Genomic DNA, 20370 nt, shown 5'->3' with positions numbered 1-20370 from the left:
AAGTGTGTATTCTGATTTTTGTAACGACTGTGCAATTTATTTCAGGGATTTCCCTAATTCTTCTGTGTTTACAAATAACTGCCATTATTTGGAACAATCTCCAATAATTACATAGGACTATTTAACTTCTTGTTGTCAACTAAAATACTGGCAATACAAAAGTTTTCAATTTTCCTTAGTGGACTAAGGATGAGACTTTTGTGGTGTTAAACCCTCTTAAATGTTAATAATATACAGGTTTGTTGTAGGAAAAGTCACAGATATTTGAGAAGATGCAGCATTAAAAAACATTTTTTATGTATAAAATTTCACTAAAGCGAATGCCTTTCGAAATGTGAAAGATAATAATTTATCCGTTAGCCTTCTCTTAAATTTAGCGCTCAGACCATTCATCTTATTTGACTTACAGCCATCTTAAGAATTTACTGTCGCTATTGTTCAACATTACAATATTTATAAAGGAAGTAAAAATAAAGGATAATCTCGCGTTATCGATTAATCTTGACGACAAAAACAAGTATTTTATTTGCTGTATTTGAAATTATGAGCGTTTCATTTATTTCACGAAGATTTAAATGATAAAAATGTTGCCTTAAACAAACAGCATTATTGGGTAAAAAAAAAAATTAAATGTAAATAAAAATTGATAATTTTAATAGTATAAGCGAAGTTATTTTTTTTAATTTAATTCATTCATTAAATTATACGTAAAAAAAATCCTTATCTTTACAGGACAGAAATATATAATAATCTTTATTGGGATTATTTTTTTCTGCTCTATTTCAAATCAAACTTTAAATTTATCGCAAAATTTTTGTGTTTCGTTTTTTCTTTTTTAAAGGTTTAAGATACTTATCTACTAAGTGGTATTCTCATCTACATTTAAATGCTGAATTTATGGAATATCTTATAAGCCTATTCATGTTTATAAGATCAGTTAGCGATATAAATAATCACATCGATTCTGCTAATATCCCAAGATCGTATTAATTATGTCAAGCAATAGCCTCTTAATCGCCTCACGTCATTTCCACTAATCTTAAAAAAAATTAAGCTTTTTCTACTAAGCTTCAGTTGTAATTTGGTAGAAAAATAAGTTACAGAGTTTCCGTCGACACGTGTTTGTTTAAATTTACCATTGAGATTAATTATAAACACAAATTAAGCCGGTAAAGATATGATTTTTAAAAGAGTAACAACTGGTTTCCTTGCCGCTTTTTTTTCTTTCTTTCTATTTTTTTTTTATAAAAATGTCGATACAAAAGTCGATGTTTATAAAAGACGTTTGAGATTTAGACTTCTGATAACTTTTGAGTGATGATCATGGAAATGGGCACATATACGTAGGTAAAGCAAAAAGTAAAGTAACAGCCTCCAAAGCGGTTAGGTTCCCTATACACCGTGGCAGACTTCGGCGTATCGGTATTTACCATTCGAAATTTCGTTGTGTATCCGACTCATGTGGCAGAATTTGATTGAAACCAGACACGCGCAGGTTTCCTAACGTTTCTCTTCACCGGGGCACGAACTCAAATTAAAAACATGAAAATTAAAATGTTTGAACCTCTAATCATCGGGTAAGATACACGAGTCCTAATCACTCGGCCATATCGGTTCTCTACATGTACATATATATATCTATATATATGTACATTTTGTTACACTGTCGCATTTTGCCTCTAGATTGCGTTGCAGAACACCTACTTCTATAGCGTACATCGTTCAACCGCTCGCTATTACATTGTAAATACACTGGAACGACAAATCGGGTTTAGCTAGAAAAATATAAGTTTGATTAAAAACTATGATACCTTATACGCGTCGGGTATGTTAACTGGTTCGCCGCTCTCCGCGACGTAGCCCACGATGCCGCTTCCCCATGGTATCCTGATCTCGTCGAGTTGCTCCATTTGCTCTGGCGTTGACTTCGAGCACACGTCGAACAACTTCGACACCAGACATCTGCCAACAAGAGTTAAAGTCTTAGTAAGTACATTAAATAATTTGTTAATACTAAGTCATATTATATTAATAAATATCAGTAAACAAGAATGTAGCAAACAACATGTCTCCTTATTATTTATAAAAAAACGAATTCCTATCTTCCCCATTTCCATTCCCTTGGTCAAGCCATAATTTGAGACAATTTCATTTATCTTTTTCTTAGTTTTCTAACGCTCTGTAGAAGGTACAGTCGAAAGAAAAATTGTCATACTATTGGAATTTTTTAGAAAAATTAAGAGTGCCAATTAAAATACAAATCTGTTGTTATTCTCATATTTTCGAAACTGAGTTAGGTCGAATTTTGACTACTGAGCGAACACTACTTAATATAATATATCTAGTGCACATTTATTTTAATCTATCCTAATATTATAAAGATAAAGAGTAGGATTAAAAAGAGAACTGCGTTAAACAGCCCTTAAATGGGCTTTGAGAATGGATATAAGTAAGACTACAAACTCCTAACATCACGCTACGACCCACCGGAGCGTAGCAACAATGTTTAACGCAAGTGAGACCGCGCAGAGCAGTTTGAAAACAAGCACGTCACTAGAAAAATCCAACGGGTTTTTGTATTAAATTAAGCATTAAATTAATCCATTAATTTGCTCTTATTTATGACCGTTTATCGTGAGATACTTATAATATTTCCAGATTAGGTAAAACGTTTAAGAGTATAATGATATTCTTGTAAGATATTTGACACCAACAGTATTTAATTACATAGGTTTTTTTAACTCCGTTTAAATAACTGACTTCTCATTTTCTATTTAGCTTTTTATTGGAGATAACAATAATCTGTGTAGAGATGACTACAAAGATTTATTATAAGTCGATTTATAAATGATTGTATAAATATTTTAATGCCTAATTCATGCATTATTTCAATTTCAATTTAAATTTGGGACAACGATATTTTAGAATTTTAAAAAAGTTTTTTTTTTTAATTTACTGTATCGGTCAAAGATCGTCTATATCACAGGGTTATTGCACGGCGATTCGTTCGACCACACGCCTCTAACTCCCGATGTCGGGTTTTATTAAACGAATCCTTCTAGTTCGTCGATTGGGAAATTCCACCGGCCGAGCTGGAATTTGATTGTACTCCAATTTCGATGTGTCCTATCGATTGTTTGCTCATCGTATCTAAAACAATATATGGATGTTGTATATCATATACTTTGTCATTTGAAAACTGTTCATTTTTAGGCGACTTCAAAAAAGACGGCAGTCATGATAATTCACTAAGTCATTATTATAAAATACTTATACCAGATGATGCAGTGAGTTTCAGAAAAGGTTTTAGTGTATAGATATTTCGGTTCCGATTTAGTTCCGGTTACGTGAGCCTAGTGTAGCACATATACAAACGCTGGACTCTACTATTTATTTAAAAAATACAGCACCTTGCTGTTTGCTATATTTAAATATTTTTTAGTTTTACATCATTTAAATATTTAAACATTTTCTAATATTTCCTGCACGAAGATTGAATTTTAATAATACTCGTAATAATAACAAATTCATGCATACAAATAACATGTATTATTCTCAAATTACATACATAGATCAGTTTCCGGGTGATCGTGGTAATGTATTTCCATAATTATAAAGCAATCTAATGTACGTCAATGAAATGGCACAATGTAGCAGCCGTAGTTTTACAAAAATGAATTTTATAATTATGTGCAATGGGTCGCATTCCTTGTCATTATCCAGTGGGTTTATTTGTATGTATTTCTGTAATATAGTAGTCGATTAAAAGTCAATCAGTAAACACGAATAGAATGCATGTAATAAAAAAATAATCAAATTAGAAAGACCTAAAGATCTGATTCAAATCGTAGGTTCGTGGCGCATAGGTGATGTAAGGAATGGTTAATATTTCTTACAGCGCCTTTGTCTATGGGCGGTTGTGACCATTTACCATCAGGTGGCCCATATGCTCGTCCGCCAACCAATGCCATAAAAAAAGAAAAAAGTATATTTTGAAATTGTTTTTTTTTTTACTTTATCTTGTTAAAATGCAAAAAGAAATAAAATGCGATAATAAGTATAATAATTAAAACGAACACGTATCAAAACAACCTACCAACACAAATGAGTTTTTAATATACAACGAGTCAGATAAGAAATGAGATCTTATAGAATAACACTGCGAAAAGGAAGTTATTTATCTTATGTTTCGGATGTCTGTCGTTGATTTCCATGTGATAATTTATACGTATATAATCTACATACATTCAAACTCAATGTATCTGTATGTTATCGAATTGTAAGCGGCGTAATAAATTATCCAAATAATTCTTCATTACGAAATGCAATAAAACATATTCCACAAGCGCTTATGTTATCTAATGAACTATATATGATTTATTAATTTATTTCTTTAATATAATACGTAACAATGTTTTCAAATAAAAATCTTGAATACAGAAATTACTTTATCTCATGTTGTTACTTACATTTTTTTAAATATATACGAGTGTGCATATGAAAAAGTACAGTTGCGTTACAATTTTTAAACAAAAATTGGTATCATCTTAGTTACCTGTGACTGTTATTTCTATAATGATAACAATACAGCATCCGGTGGTTGAGCATCGTTTAAGCTCTCAAGTGGGTCTCATTACACATCAATTATTCTAAGCACAGACATCAATTTTCTTTCAAATTAATGAAAATCTTAGATCCAAAGATTGGAATTGGCGATGGGAGGTGTTTGTACTGGTACCGTAAGAAGTACTACGGATAGAGTTGACCTAGAGTACCATAAGCACATCTGCTTTTTAAAATATATACATATATATAAGAAGCGTCACAATATGTTTACAACATCAACATGTACTTACATCCACAATAACATGGATGGATTTGACAGAAACAGTAAGAAAATATATAAATACGAAAACTAAACATATCCATTTTCAAGGAATCAGAATTGGTGATCGTTTCCGTAGTAAATTTATACGAGATATTAATAGCTTCGATAATTAATTAATTAGATTTCATCTCAAAAGCATAATAATAAATAATGGATATTAGTCGATAAAAGATTATACAGATGATAAGAAATATCAGAGTTAGCATCAGTTGATTTTCATACCGGATATATACATATATACCGTATATGATTATAAAATTAAAATTATTCTATAAGTCATCGAGGTATTTTTAATTCAGGAAAAAATCAAGTAAAATTAAGAAAATTATTTTTCTCAAGGAAAGGACTGCCCGTGAAAAAAAAAAAGTTTCATCTGGTTAAAACGAAGTTTCTTTCGCTATACCCACCCATATTATGTATTAAATAACAGATACAATAAAATAAATAAACAACGTTCGAAAAAAATTAAACGACTAACAAAATTGTTCTAAAAAAAAAACCCCGTGTGATTAAAAATTTTTTTTTAAAATAATATTATATAAACTGTCTGTAAGAACGGGAGAAAGAGTAAGAGAGGGAAAGATCGGCTGGAGGGAAAATAACGCTTTTCCCTCACGTGACGATTTTTGCCAGCTTAATCTACTATAAACCGCGAAAAAGAACTTCGTTCCGAAATCGAACAGATGGTTTTTGGAAAAGAGTAACGTAATGAGTTAAATTTATTGATGGTTTAAATAGCCTAATTGCAGAATATCTTGATTTTGATAATAACCTCAGATACTAGCTCCCCGCTTGGCTCGGTTAGAATATAGGTCTAAATAAAACGTTCATATAAGACAGACGTACAAAGAAAATCTCTCGATTTTCTGGGCCACTTCTCTTAAAGAGAATAGTTTTCCTTCCCCCATTGATAAACGAGTTAGGTTCAAAAGAAGTTTATCGTTACCTCGATATAAACTGACGAAGTTTGTCATAAGTCAACACTTTACAAAAGAAAATAATTTTTAAATTCTCTTTTAAAAAAAAAAGCATTTGCGTTAGCTAATATCTGTCGAGACTGACTGTATAACTGAATATTCATTGGGCCGAGTTATAAACAGTTGACAACTGGTCGGTCCGCAACAAGAGTAATTATATTATTTCTGAAATAGTTCAGTGGAACGGGATACGTTTGACGACGTCACAGTAATAAATTGTATTCTGATGGTGGACTATTAAAATGCCTATTTTAAGTTTTCTTAATTGGAAAGGGAATGTAGTGACTTAAATTTTCCTTTCATTTAATTAAAAATGTCATTACCGGTATCATTTTAAATGGACATAGGCTGCGAGAACTACCGTTTGTCTTTTACTAATAAACAGAAAATTAGTCACCGATTTTTACTTTTCACAAAATTTCACAGAACCTTTTATTGTATATTTTCACCCCCTTCAAATAAGACGAATATTCATAAAGTTTTGTTTTATTAACACAAACAAAATACCGATTTTCATATTTCGAAAATTAGAAATGACAGTTTTCAATTCAAACTCCACATTTAACTCCTTCGTGAATTAATTTTAAAATAATTCTTTCTTAGTGCACACCTAGGACCTAAGGGATTCCCTATGATCCACCCGTTTAGGTCGTGCGTTGTATGTCAGTCAGTCATTTTAATAAAAGTAAGTAATCAACAAAAGATTGCGCTTTCGAATCTGGGCTAGGTAGCGTTTTTCGGCGTACATATCATTCTAGGCGAAGAAAGACACTGTGAAGAAACCTTATATAAAATTTTGTCACAAATCTATCATCGTATTCACTTTACATACAATAAGTGGCTTTTGTTCAGCGGGTCATCAAACCTGTTAATTTACTAAATTATTTTTATTTAATGAAATTAAGAGTAACAGTTTAATTTCTCCAGCGATGAAATTTCGATTATACTTTAACAGTATTAAATACATGTATTTCTACGTTTTTATGAACAAATGAATAAGCATATTTTTTAAATATGTGTAAAAACTTATAATATATTTATTTTAAGTAACTAAGGAGAAGGCTCTGATATCGATGTTTAAAAAAATATGAAATTTGCATTTTAACTCTTCGACCCTCTTAATCTTATTGAAGTATTAATTATTTCTTAATCTAATCAACAAACGTTATCTCTTCAATTCAAAGAACGGAATAATATTTAAGAAAAAAAAATGTTTAAAAATCGTAACGTTCGTACAAAGAGGCCGCTCCGGTTCTTATTTTAAATAACGTATATTTATAATTTCGCAATAAAACTTATATTTATAATAAACTGGTTGGATTTAAGTGATTAAAATTAATTACATTTTTAATACTAATCTGATAAGTAAAGATTAATCGGTTATGTATATTATATATACCCGAATGGGTTTTAACCGCATTTTTTCCAATCATTTACAGTTTCTCGTGACCACATCAGATGGTGACAAGGTAATAATAATTACAACATATTATATAACTAAAAAAAAAACTATAAAATGCAAGTGAAGCCGCGGGCTATAACTAATTAATTATATTTGTTACAATAAGGTTTTTAGTTTTGAAATCATTTTATAAAATAAATGAATATAATAATAGTTAATGTAAACGCATCCAAAGTTCGTGTCTAGTGGATGATATGGTGTCATATTAAAAAAAACACGTTATTAAGATTAATCTAGAATAACTAATTATAGTCACATAGAAAGAAATGAATGAAATCATTGAATAAATTAGTGCTTTATAAATTAAAAAAAAAACTTAATTAAAATGAAAATTAGATTAAAAAATAAAAGTAAATAAGAATCATTTTATTTACTTATTTACATAAAGTCGAGATCCAAATTCACGACAGAGATACAAATATGTAATATTTATGAATTTTTTTTTAGCATTAGCAGCCCGTAAATGTCCCCCTGCTGGGATAAAGGCCTCCTCTCCATTTGAGGAGAAGGTTTGGAGCATATTCCACCACGCTGCTCCAATGCGGGTTGGCGGAATACACATGTGCAGAATTTTGTTGAAATTAGACACATGCAGGTTTCCACACGATGTTTTCCTTCACCGCCGAGCACGAGATGAATTATAAACACAAATTAAGCACATGAAATTTCAGTGGTGCCTGCCTGGGTTTGAACCCGAAATCATCGGTTTAGATGCACGCGTTCTAACCACTGGGCCATCTCGGCTCATATGGATATATATTATTAATAAAGCAAAGATGAATACACAAACAAACAATACCATAAATACTAGTGAGTGAATAGTTAGAATCATCAAACATACGAAAGTGTATAGATATTTAAACACTAATTTGTCTTTGATAAATATCAAAACTTTACTATTTCAATTAAAAATAATTATGATATAGAATGAAGATACTCTTCACCGACAATGATTAATTGCATATCCGGGAATTGGCTTAAACCGAGAAATGAAAATTTAATCCAATCAAACGCTAATATATCCTTCTGTCAGTAGTGAACTTTAGAATTAAACTTGTAAATGACATAAATATACAAATAATACGACAGAAAAGATCAATTTACACTATCTGACTCCAAGGAACCAATATTTTTGTTTCGTTTGGATTCTCTCTGAAATATTTTGCGACATTAGGAGTTTAGCAAGCAAATTTTATTTATTAGGGAGGGTTTAGTGTATTCTATGTACACGGTCATACATCAACTACTTAAATAAATGAGAATATATGTCGCATCTATATGAAAACATCAAAATATATTCTATTAGAGGAGGCTTTTAGAAGCACCCGGATTATTTGAATATGGTATTAAATAAAAAAGCCATTAGAAATATGTGTTCAAATGAGAACTGAGAATACGCAGAAGTGACAGTTTATTATTTGTAAATATACACTTTTAGGCATAAATACGTTAAAAACTACCTACTTGGTGATACGAGTAGGGCTTTGTGCAAGCCCGCCTGGGTCGGGGGTATTGACATGTATCCTGCTACTTGCATTTGTTTTCGATTTGAAGGGTAAATAAAGTAATGCAAGGCAATCGGTGGTGACTACTTACCATCAAATCGATTTGTTACTTTTTCCAACTTTTAAAAAAAATTATGAATTTTACTGTCTATATATGTTATATAGACAGTAAAATTCATTATTTTTATTCTATGGAATAATAGAGGGATTTTCTTCTTTATAATGCAAAGAAACCCACTTCGCATTAGGAACCATTTGTTCGTCTACGTTTTACAATGAATAATAAAAAAGTAATCATCTTAGCAAGAGATTTGAAAGTGCTGCAGACCTGGAAGATACGGTTAGGTATAAGTTTACATTTCGGTATAAAACGAAGATCTCACTGAAATGCTACTCGAATAAATTACGATTTCGAAGCGCGACGTCTCCAAAATTAGAGTTGTCTTCTGATTTTATTACTACTGACTCCTTGTTTTTATTTGTCTTTATATCCAATGTGGCGATGATGATAAACTTCTCATAATCCGGTGGGATGGCAATCCAATACGATAGGAAAAAATCCATGGCTTAAAACTAGGACTCCGAGTTCTGTCGAATTACAATCTAGCCACTACTCCTGTGAGGCAATCGAAAATATTAAAATGAATGTTATTTTCTTATTATTTTACTCAAAATATTTTATATCACAGATTTTACTCGAATAACCAATGTTTCCGAATTGCCAAATCAAGCTTCGCAAGTCGCTAAGTTAATTCACATTCAAAGTAGAACAATTTCTTTCCTAAATTATCGCTCCGAGGGATATGTTAAAATCATAATAAAGACGTCGATGGCTCGAATCTTGTTAGGGATGGCTGTATTCTGTCGTAAGATTTGTGGCGTTTTGCGGCAGCTCTGTAGGAGCTTGGTATTATCGGGAGAATAATGACGATCAATTTATAACCCTCGCTTAAATGAGCATCCATTTTCAAGCTTAGACTAGAATAGTTTATCAAAAACCAGTATTTATTTAGCATTCTGCAATTCAGTGAATATTTAGTATTTTCTCGGGTTTAAATCGGTCAATTACATGCTATCGTTTTTATTTCTATATTTATTTAATTGGGTCATTGGTAATTCAAGCGTTTTAATACGACAATGTTAATTTAGCATGACCAAATAAGGATTTACACGACTATGGTTAGCTGTATTAACATATGTGTGAGTGCTACGGATATATTCATGTACTGCTTACGTGTACTTATAACAATTTTAATATAAAAAAGCGAAAAATGTTACCATTCAATCTGATAATAATTTGACAGTTTTAATATAAACATAAACTTCGGCTTTCGAAATATTATTTTCAATTAAGTTATTTTTCTTTCTCTTAACTTCAACGCAAGACTTTTCTATTTAGACGTGATTTCCGTCCCCACCACAGCCTCCATTACATTCGTCCGTGACCTTAAGCGTGGAGAGAGACCATTGGAAACGCTCGATCAATTACTTGACTTAGTGAATGAGAGAAATATTATACGATATTCGTTTCAGTAAATCTAACATCATTAATTTGATAAAATATTCAACTGTAAATATCGATACAGCATTGTAACTTGATAGACGTAGATAATAATCAATATATCCAGATAGATATTAAGATAAAGATAACTGTATCTGATTATTTATATTGGGTCATTAATATTAATTTCTATATAATAATCTAGCGATATAAACGTTTGATTTATACGAAATCGATACAACGATTTTTATGAACCTAAAAATAGATTAACGATTAAATAGCTTATAATGTCTGTCATGGACTCAGAAATAGAAATTAATAAAATTAATGTTTCAATCGTGTCATAAGATAGTTAAAAAATCCGGCTACATAAAACCATTCAGTTCATGTCAGTATTTAAATAGCATATTCCCTTATCTAAACTTAAATACATTTTCATTTATCTGCTCATCGTCTCATTGATTTGGTCTCATCTATATTCTTACTGATTTTTTTATAATTTTAATATAAATCGTCAAAAGCAGACGTAAAGATTGTCTGTCTTCTTCGTCATGGCATGCACAAACAAAAAATGATCGGTAATATTCGCCTATAGATAATGGACCTAATAGAAGTGACTAATATGTATCACTTCGTGGTAGGGCTACGGGCCAGCCCGTCGGGTAGATACCACCAAATATTCTACCGCCAAATAGCAGTACCCAGTATTTTTGTGTTTCGGTTAGAAGCTTGATTGAGCCAAGGTAACTCATAACATCTTAGTTCCCAAATTTGGCAGCGTATTGGCGATATAAGAAATGGTTAATTGAAACGCAAAGGTTTGTAGAGCGCCATTGCCTATGGTGGTGACCACTTACCATCTGGTGGCCCATCTGCTCATCCGCCTGCTTTAAAAAAAATACCACTCTTTAGAATATAGATCTATTCACTCACGAAGGCGCAACACTTTGCGTTGGATTAATATTTTTTTAATAAAATAAACTTGACTAGACTAATTTGTATTTTTTCGTCGTCGTCATGTTCGTGAGACATCAAAGATCTTGTATGCACGAGAGCCACTCACTCATGCTAATGTAAGTCGATAATAATTTGACGTGGAGGGTAGTTATAACGAGATGGGGTAGCATCTAAACATTCACGTATCTTTTTCTCACGATTAGATTGCTTTCAGTAGGCGTAGCAATCGTATTCCAGGATTCATTTATAAGGTGATATTTTATTTAAACCGTACGAAGTTGGGTTATAATGAAGTTCTATACACAAATTTTAGATTTTGAAAAACATAAAAAGAAAAAATCTAGTTGGTTTCCGGCTAGGAAAGTTGATATTTTCTTTTCTCTACTATAACATGGATTTATTATATATACATATATAAACCTTCCTATTCAATCACACGATGAAATTCGCATTAGAATCCGCAGAGTAATTTAAAATATCTAATCGTACAGACGCCGGGATGCGTCTTTATTCTATGCTATCTAGAGAAGATTTCGAACGTATATTTTTAAAGAAGTTTGCTGATTTATATTTGAGGAAAAACCAGGGATTATTTGAAATTCTAAATTTATGTTTGCAATTCATCTTGCACTCGACGGTGAAAGAAAACATCGCGAGAAACTCGCATACGGGAAGTAATTCTGAGTCATGTATATCTTGCGGATTAAGCTCCAAATCTACCTCCTTAACGGGGAGGAGAGATTTGCCAAGCGGAATAAAGTAAGGCTGACGTCATTGAATAAATGAATGAATACATTTTATTGTATACTATAAAGAAATGAAATCCTATATCATAAATCTATTTACATACATTAGTATTGTCAATATATAATTTAAAATATAATCGATAAGTCGATTTATTTTTTTATAAATTTGAGCAAGCTTAAAAAAAGTAGGTGTTAGCCTAGCCTTAATTAAAATAAATAAAAATTAAAAAAAAAAAAAACACAAAAGAAATAAAAGTTACGGACCATGGCAAAAATAATTATGTTATGTATTAAATATTTTTTTATAATATAGAATACATCTAAATACCTACTTACTATAATGACTAATGACGAAACTTAATTGCGCAACGCGTACATTTTTGAACAGTGAGATAGCGAATTATTGTATCTATTTTCTATATGTTTATTCTATCTTGTAATATATTTTTAAATAAAAACGATATCTAAGATTTAAATAATTAAATATAAAATAATTTAAATGTATTTTAACTAATACCCAAATCAAATGCAGCTGCAACATTGTTGGGTTCGGAGTGTTGTGAAGTGGGAGGCTGATCAGCCGCTGGCGGTGACTGATGTGAGTGACCACCTTGCCTTTTATTAATTATCATTGCAACGTGACTGTCCCACGTCCTCTTTACTGTATACCTTTAGGAATTAATATGTGGACTTAAAACATCACGCTATACAAATGTATATTTTTAAATGTAATATTAAATATTAGAAACTTAAACACCATATTAAGTTTCATACTGAATAATTAATTTATTTAAATACGTACCTTATATTATTTTATTAAAAATCTTTATCTATAAATATAATTTTTTACTTTCACCCATTTCCTCCTCCTAAAAACAAGGCTTGGACTTTATATAACCACGCTACTATTATGTGGTTAAGTGATTATACACATATATATATATATATAAATATATAAGAAATAATCTTTATCTGAAAGATAAAGATTTTTTCGCAAAGTAATGAAGTTAATACAAAATTAACACAAATTAACTTGTGTTGGTTTAAGGATAGTATGAAATATGAAAATTTAATTGCTAAAAGTACAACGGCGACATTGTACGCATATACTTATTATAAGGAGAAATATGTTTACGTGAAATGCCATCTCGTATTTATTTTAAATTAAAAAAGTTACACTTAATTCTTTTCTCAGCTATTTTCGAACGGATTAATAAAAAGGCGATTGTAATGTTAATGATCCGTAAACAATAATTACAAAGTCGCAACTGGTGCAGTGCGCTAACTGTGAATAATAATATAAAGGCGGGATGCTGGAGCTAGGGATGTACATTACTCTAATTCTTTATTACCTAGCTACATTAAAACAGTCGTTAATTAGAAGCCAAAAATTTAAGTAAACATTTCACAAGAAAACGTAAATGAGGCTTGTCTTGTCAATAGTCTCAATTTAAAGTGAGTGAAAACATGAAGCAGTGCTACTTAACATTAATGTTATGTACTCAAAACATCTCCGAAAATGAGGTATTACAATAAGGAACTACAATAAAAAAAATCCTAATATACAAGTGTAGATACGTTACTTGTAAACGTTCATCCAAAATGTAACTAAGATTAATTACCAGTAATTGTCAGTTATATTTAAAAATCCTAAACAGATAATTCGTAACAACGAAATATCACATTTTCTTGACCTAATCTTATTTTAACTATTATCTTTGTTTTACTATTTTATAACGAAATTAGAGACTCAATTTATTGACATCATATGCAATAAATGCCATGATGAGTGTGCATTACATTATAGAAACTAAAATCGTAACCTAATTAACGTAACCTTAATTGAGTCCATCTATTACCTCTATAAGTAGTTTATTTTTTTTTAGCATTAGCAGCCTGTAAATTTTCCCACTGCTGGGCTAAAGGCCTCCTCTCCCTTTGAGGAGAAGGTTTGGAGCATATTCCACCACGCTGCTCCAATGCGGGTTGGCGGAATACACATGTGGCAGAATTACGATGTTTTCCTTCACCGCCGAGCACGAGATGAATTATAAACACAAATTAAGCACATGAAAATTCAGTGGTGCCTGCCTGGGTTTGAACCCGAAATCATCGGTTAAGATGCACGCGTTCTAACCACTGGGCCATCTCGGCTATAAGTAGTTACAATCTATGTATTCAAAAGATACCGTTTAGTTTTTATTATTGAAAATATGTATAAATAAAAAACAATATCTGATTATATCATACTCCTTAACGCTTAGACTTTCAATATTAACAAGCAAATACAATAAACAATAAATCACGCCTGTAAACATAACATTCAAAAAGTCAAATCGATAAAAATAATATCGACGACACACACAATTAATTTTAAATCGATCTTTTAATTGATAAAATAAACCTATTGCAAGAAATTATTCAAAACAAATTGTGATAGAGTTAGTGACGTTCTTGAACTTCAACTCCGAACTGGTTTTAATACCAGTAAACAACAGCCTTGTTTTACATTCAAGGGTTATTTAATCTAAAAATCCTATCGAAAACTAAATGTAATCGATTAAAAAAATCGATCATCTAATGTTTGTAAACAAAATACAATACCAACTGGTGCTGTGCTTAGACTAATAATAATGCCAGTAAACGAAGCCAAGGATGCGACTTGTTTATCTACGCTTATATTCAATGACTCACCCGCTTGATACGACAACGTGGTACGATTCATTTGATTTGGAAAACACACGCGTATGAATATCATTACGTAGTATGAAACGAAATGCTCTCTGTGTAACACGTCCTTACGATAGCTAATCTTTGAACTGAAAGTATTCTTTTTTCAAAATAGCTTTCTTAAAAGATATATTGCTATATATATAGTAGGCACAACTATATTAAAATAGAGTATGGACGTACCTTGTACCTTGAGAGTAGCTTCGGTTTTTACATTATTTAAATGGTTAGAGATAAATGTAAAACAATATGAATACGCAATGTTTTTGTCACAAATAGGTACCTGTAAGTATTCCCGTCAGTAAATTTATTTTAATAGACTGAAGAATAGGAATTAAATGAAGCAATAATACCTAAAGCAAACTCTATTAACAGAAGCAAAACAAACCATTTTATCAAATACCGAGAAAATTTCGAAAAGCCCTGAAAATAGTTTTTAGTGATTATTAGTTATAAGCTTAAAATAGCGGTGAATTTTCTACGTAAACAATAATTTGTTATTCTACGATGATTTAGAACATTTTTAAATAATGCGTTTATTGTACGAAGATTTCATAAATGGCATATATATTAAGAATTTATTTTGAAATCAAATCAAATGTTCACTGAAAATTTAATATAATTTACTTGACAGTTGAAATTCGTTCGACGTCGAAAATATAAAACTGGCTGACGTATTTAAGAGGCGTAATTTGTATTAATTGTTGTGAAATTGATACGCGAGGCGTAATACCCTAGAGGCACAACACTGAGCAGTGAACACGAGGCGATATGCCTGGCACGCCTCATTGTGATCTGGCTGACGTCATTGAATGAATGAATGAAAATATTTCTATGCTTACATACTATAATGCAACGGAAAACTTTGTCATAAAACTATTAAATGAATCCATTCGAAATGCATTTAATATATTATATAAAGTTTATAACTACAATTAATTATATAATTTTAATATTCAAATGTATATCATTAATATTGTATGTCACTGGTCCTCAACGAAACGTTTTATTATTTATCGTATTATTTCACGTGACGTATGTATGATATTTATTTTATAAAAATACATATATAAAATCCAATAAGTCGGCACGGACTAGGTGTCCATAAAATATATATATATTTGTAAAAAAAAAATATGGTCCAACAAAAATAATACACGAAATAATCCTTCCCAAATATTAGGTCAGCGAAGTGCCCTTTATTTGTACTATCCGACCTTGTAGATGTCTAAGACATTTGCGACACCGTATTCCAGAGATCGTGTCTGTTAACTGTTTATTATAACGAAAATCATCTTCTCGTCAGTGGTTATATCGCACTGAGGACGGTTAATTATATTAGTTTATACGTATTATGTAGTTATAAATACAATATCATTTAATTATTTGTAACGAAATATATTTGCCTCTGCTATTCCTTTAATAAAATCTATACATATAATAAAATTGGAGTGTTTGTTTGTAATAATAAAATAACCGCTTTTTACTGAATGCATATGTATATATGTATACGCGATACATATACCAAAATATATTTTTTTTCTATATCTGTCTGTTTGTTCCGCTTAATCACTGGAACGGTTGGGCCGATTTTGACGGGACCTTCATTGGCAGTTAGCTGATGTAATTAGGAGTAACTTAGGCTACAACAATAACTCATTTCTTAAATTGAAACGCGCACGAAGTCGCGGGCACAGCTAATGTAAAATAAAAGTTTGACAAAATATCAAGATTTATCAATTTTCTTTACACAACATCTTATTAATAAAGTTTGTGTGTTCGGATGTTTGTTTATGAATCACGCTCGAACGGTAGACGGTTTATAATGAAATTTGTTACAGAAGTCTTTTAAATATCATAGACAAGACAAACAAGGGCACAGATTAAAAATATTATTTAAATTGACGCCTAACGAACAGTAATTGATATATGTATATTTATAGAAGGCAAATAAAATTTTGAACCAAAATAAATGTCCGATTCCAAAACGTTATGATATATCTGTGAAGAGGCCTAAATTAAAAGCAATCTATATTGAAATGTCCCTACTTTTTAATTTATAGGCTTTATCAAAGCGCTTTCAACTTTTCGAATATAAATTAATATGACTCCTTCATATTAATACGTATTTAAAAGTATACTTTAATTTATTAGTAATTACAATTAGATTTTATTTTTACGAGAAAATTAAATTTATATTTTTCACGTCAATTGTCAACTTTAAGACGGAATAAAATACTTATCTAATAATATAATATACTGAAACCTTCTTCGAAACGCGCTTCATCCTGTGTAAGTTATATGTATATTGGGTTTGGTAGATTTTTCAATGCCTCATTTACAGAAAAAAAACGTCTCCTCCTTAGAAGTATAGACTTATAAATAAATCATACAATCGTAATCAGCTCTTTATCAATTAGTTTTAGAATTTGAAAGTGAAAATTTTATCTTATATTTTTTGGTGCAGCTGTTAGTTTGAAAGTTGCCAAGTCGCAACTAGCAAGATGAATTCAAACACATGAATTTCAATAAAAACTTTCGGACCATTGAGTTTGTGGGCTCAGCATTGAAAATAGTCCGCATATTATGCAATTTAAGCTTATATAATAAAATAGAATTCTATCTTATGGATATTAATACTATAATTTTCGTTAGAACCGTAATGGCCGAGTGGATGAAACGTGGATCTTAACAACAGGTGGTATGTGTTCAAATAAAAAGTAAAATAAAAACTCGTTGTGTTTTTTGCTTAAATTTCCTTAGATCTAAGGCAATATCGATATAAGAAATATGGGGTATCTTCTAAAGAGGAAAATAGGCCCTAGGCTCAACGGTGAAACATTTAAATAAGCTTACTCTTTACTAATACCAATGACTAAATAACCCTTTTGTTATTCAAAACGCATTTACTTGGAAGTACAAAAAAATCTGTTACAAAGCGATTTCCAAATACGAAATAAAGTTATATATCGTACATTAAAGTCGTTGGGTAGGTACTCTTTAAGTCACAACAAAATATGTAGCGCACAAAAGTACTTTACATAACAAACAATCTCCGGTCACAGAGGCAAATACTCTAATGTAAAACCACAAATCGTACACGTTAGTACATGATATCGTACACTGCTATGGTTAAATGGAGTGTGTAACCGGAGACAGATTGCGGTGATGAAACCTCTTGTCCGACCCGAACGATAAACATAGATTAGTTAAGTAACTTGGATTACGGCCAAAGATCATCAATAAAATGTGGGGAAGAAAAGAATAACGAAAAAAAAAAACGTCGAAACACAACCGAGAATCTATGATTTCTTGTACATCCGCAGTGCAGGGTTTAATTTTGCAACATTTTAGTCGATAAAAGTTTTTTCTATGAACAACCGACATGCAATAGCAACAATCGCGGTAATTTCCCTGGCATTTATTAAAGAGTTCCTATGTCTGTCTCTGAAACCCATCAATAGATCTTCATGTGGCGTTCAATGGCATTATTTCAGAAAAAGCCCCTTACGAACAAACAAATAATTTAACCAACATAATAATATGTGACGGAGTTATTGCTTCGCATTTTATGAAGTCGCCCAAAAATAATACATCACATGTTCTTGAACTGAATACATAACACGCCTCAGTCGAAGAAGACCGCAACCTAAAAATGGTATTTTTTAATGGTTAGAGTTAATTCCAGCACGCTGTTTCAGTGCCGAGCGAAGAATCCTCACGATATTGCCCATCACTGTCACACTCGGGGTGAATAATTTAAACAATCGCATAAAAAATTAGCCGTGTTAATTCGCTATCTTCAGTGAAATCTCTCTGGGACTGTACGGGCTCAATCTACATATACAAGTACGTTATTAAAATTACAAATGTGAATTTTTCGTACGTGAGTCACATTGCCCAAAATAAGGCATCGCTGGAAGGATTTAAATGAAATTAATTTTACTTACTTAAATTACGTTTAGCAAAGCGTGCTGGTTACGTATATTTGATAATGAAGACCGATTTCGCCTGCGGCGGCCATTTTTACAATAAAAAATGTGTGCATTGACACAAGTGCACTGTTTATTTCCTTACAGTCACAATCCAATAGATAGATAAAACGACAAGACCGGTATGAGTTAGATGGCGCACATGTTCAATTACTCGACTCTTATATCAAAATTCACAAGAGAGTTTTCGTACTAACTAACTTCCATACAAACATTCTCTCACATTTATATTATTATTTAGAAACATGCTAAACTATGCATGTATACATCCATGTATGGTCCACATATCATGAAACCGTAAAGCAAGGACGTGTCATAATAGGAATACGTGTTAAGATAACTACTTTATTCGATCGTCTTCTGAATAATGTTAAAAACAGACATTTGATTCAAATATCTTATTGCTCTCACATAAATATTGCGAGTAGCAAAGTAAACTAGGTACCTAATTCTCTAAATACATAATAAAATACTGTATTTGAAATTATGATTTCAAGCTTCTAACACTAAATATAAGGCTTAAATTATAATTATTGAAAATCGCACAAAGTACATTTCACCTACTTATATTTGTAATTCTATATGAAATCAAGTAAATATTCGGTTAATTTAACTCCAAATATTAGATTCAAGTTTAACTTCCATTAGACAAATGAATCCTTATCCTTATCCTTCATACGATAGCTGAATGGTTGACAAAAAATCTCGGCAAGCTCGTTTACTTTATACTTGAATGCTCGGAGCAACCATGAAAAGAAATGTGACAGACATACGCCACCGCTAGATCATAAAGTGTGTGAGCCACGGCGGATGTAGGGCATTGGACGAGTCTACTGGACTTTCGATTTTTCTCTTTTGTCACGGTCTAATAACGTAAAAGGTCCACTAAAACGATTCACGGACCGCCACAAGGGGATTTTTTTCTCCTCCATAGGATATGACGTAACTTTTTATTTCGATCGATTTGCTGTGTTAAGATAACTATTTATGTTTCACTTGAAGTTTGGAAATGACAAATATACCGATATAAAACAGATAACTATATTTTATTTACAACATAAATATTAAATGATATTACAATTTTTGGTTCTCTAATAATATATAACCAAGATATATTTTTTATTAAAACACGTCAAGTTTTATATAAAACTAGCTATAACCCGGCCGCTTCACTGAGCGTTTTAAAATTTATTTGAAATTCGTTATTTATAATAATTATTATATAATTATTATATAATTATTATCATAAACTAATATTTATGACAAAATTCTAAGACTGTACAGATTTATATAGTAGTATAAGTATGGATATATATAGCCTATCATTTGAGCAATCAAATGTTCTTACTTTATACCATTTTGTACAAAGATCGGTTCAACCGTTCTTGAATTATAGTGGGACATACAGACAGACATACAGACAAAAAAATTCAAAAATGGTAAAGCTGATATCACCGAGTTATAAAACGAATATTTATGACGAAATTCGACAAAAAAATCGAGTATACAAACAGACTCTACAGTTACGGAACGCTTATATACCATTTATTTAAAATAAGAAGCAATTTAAAAATCGATTCCAATGCTTTTTTTTTTATAATAAACATTAAAT

General features: G+C 31.0%; 1 protein-coding gene across 7 annotated transcripts in view; it reads right to left on the bottom strand.

Moving 5' to 3' along the window:
* LOC125070144 (dual 3',5'-cyclic-AMP and -GMP phosphodiesterase 11) overlaps positions 1–20370 on the bottom strand; it is a 230927-nt gene that overhangs the window by 45901 nt on the left and 164656 nt on the right. For all 7 annotated transcript variants that reach the window (XM_047679862.1, XM_047679861.1, XM_047679857.1 and 4 more), the window contains one exon: positions 1812–1962. In XM_047679862.1, coding sequence (XP_047535818.1) covers positions 1812–1962 — 151 coding nt within the window. The remainder of the gene's footprint in view (positions 1–1811; positions 1963–20370) is intronic.

Source organism: Vanessa atalanta, chromosome 16, assembly GCF_905147765.1.
Source record: "Vanessa atalanta chromosome 16, ilVanAtal1.2, whole genome shotgun sequence".
Taxonomy (NCBI): domain Eukaryota; kingdom Metazoa; phylum Arthropoda; class Insecta; order Lepidoptera; family Nymphalidae; genus Vanessa; species Vanessa atalanta.
The sequence above is the reverse complement of the archived record's forward strand: the minus strand, read 5'-3'. Positions and strand labels throughout refer to the sequence as shown.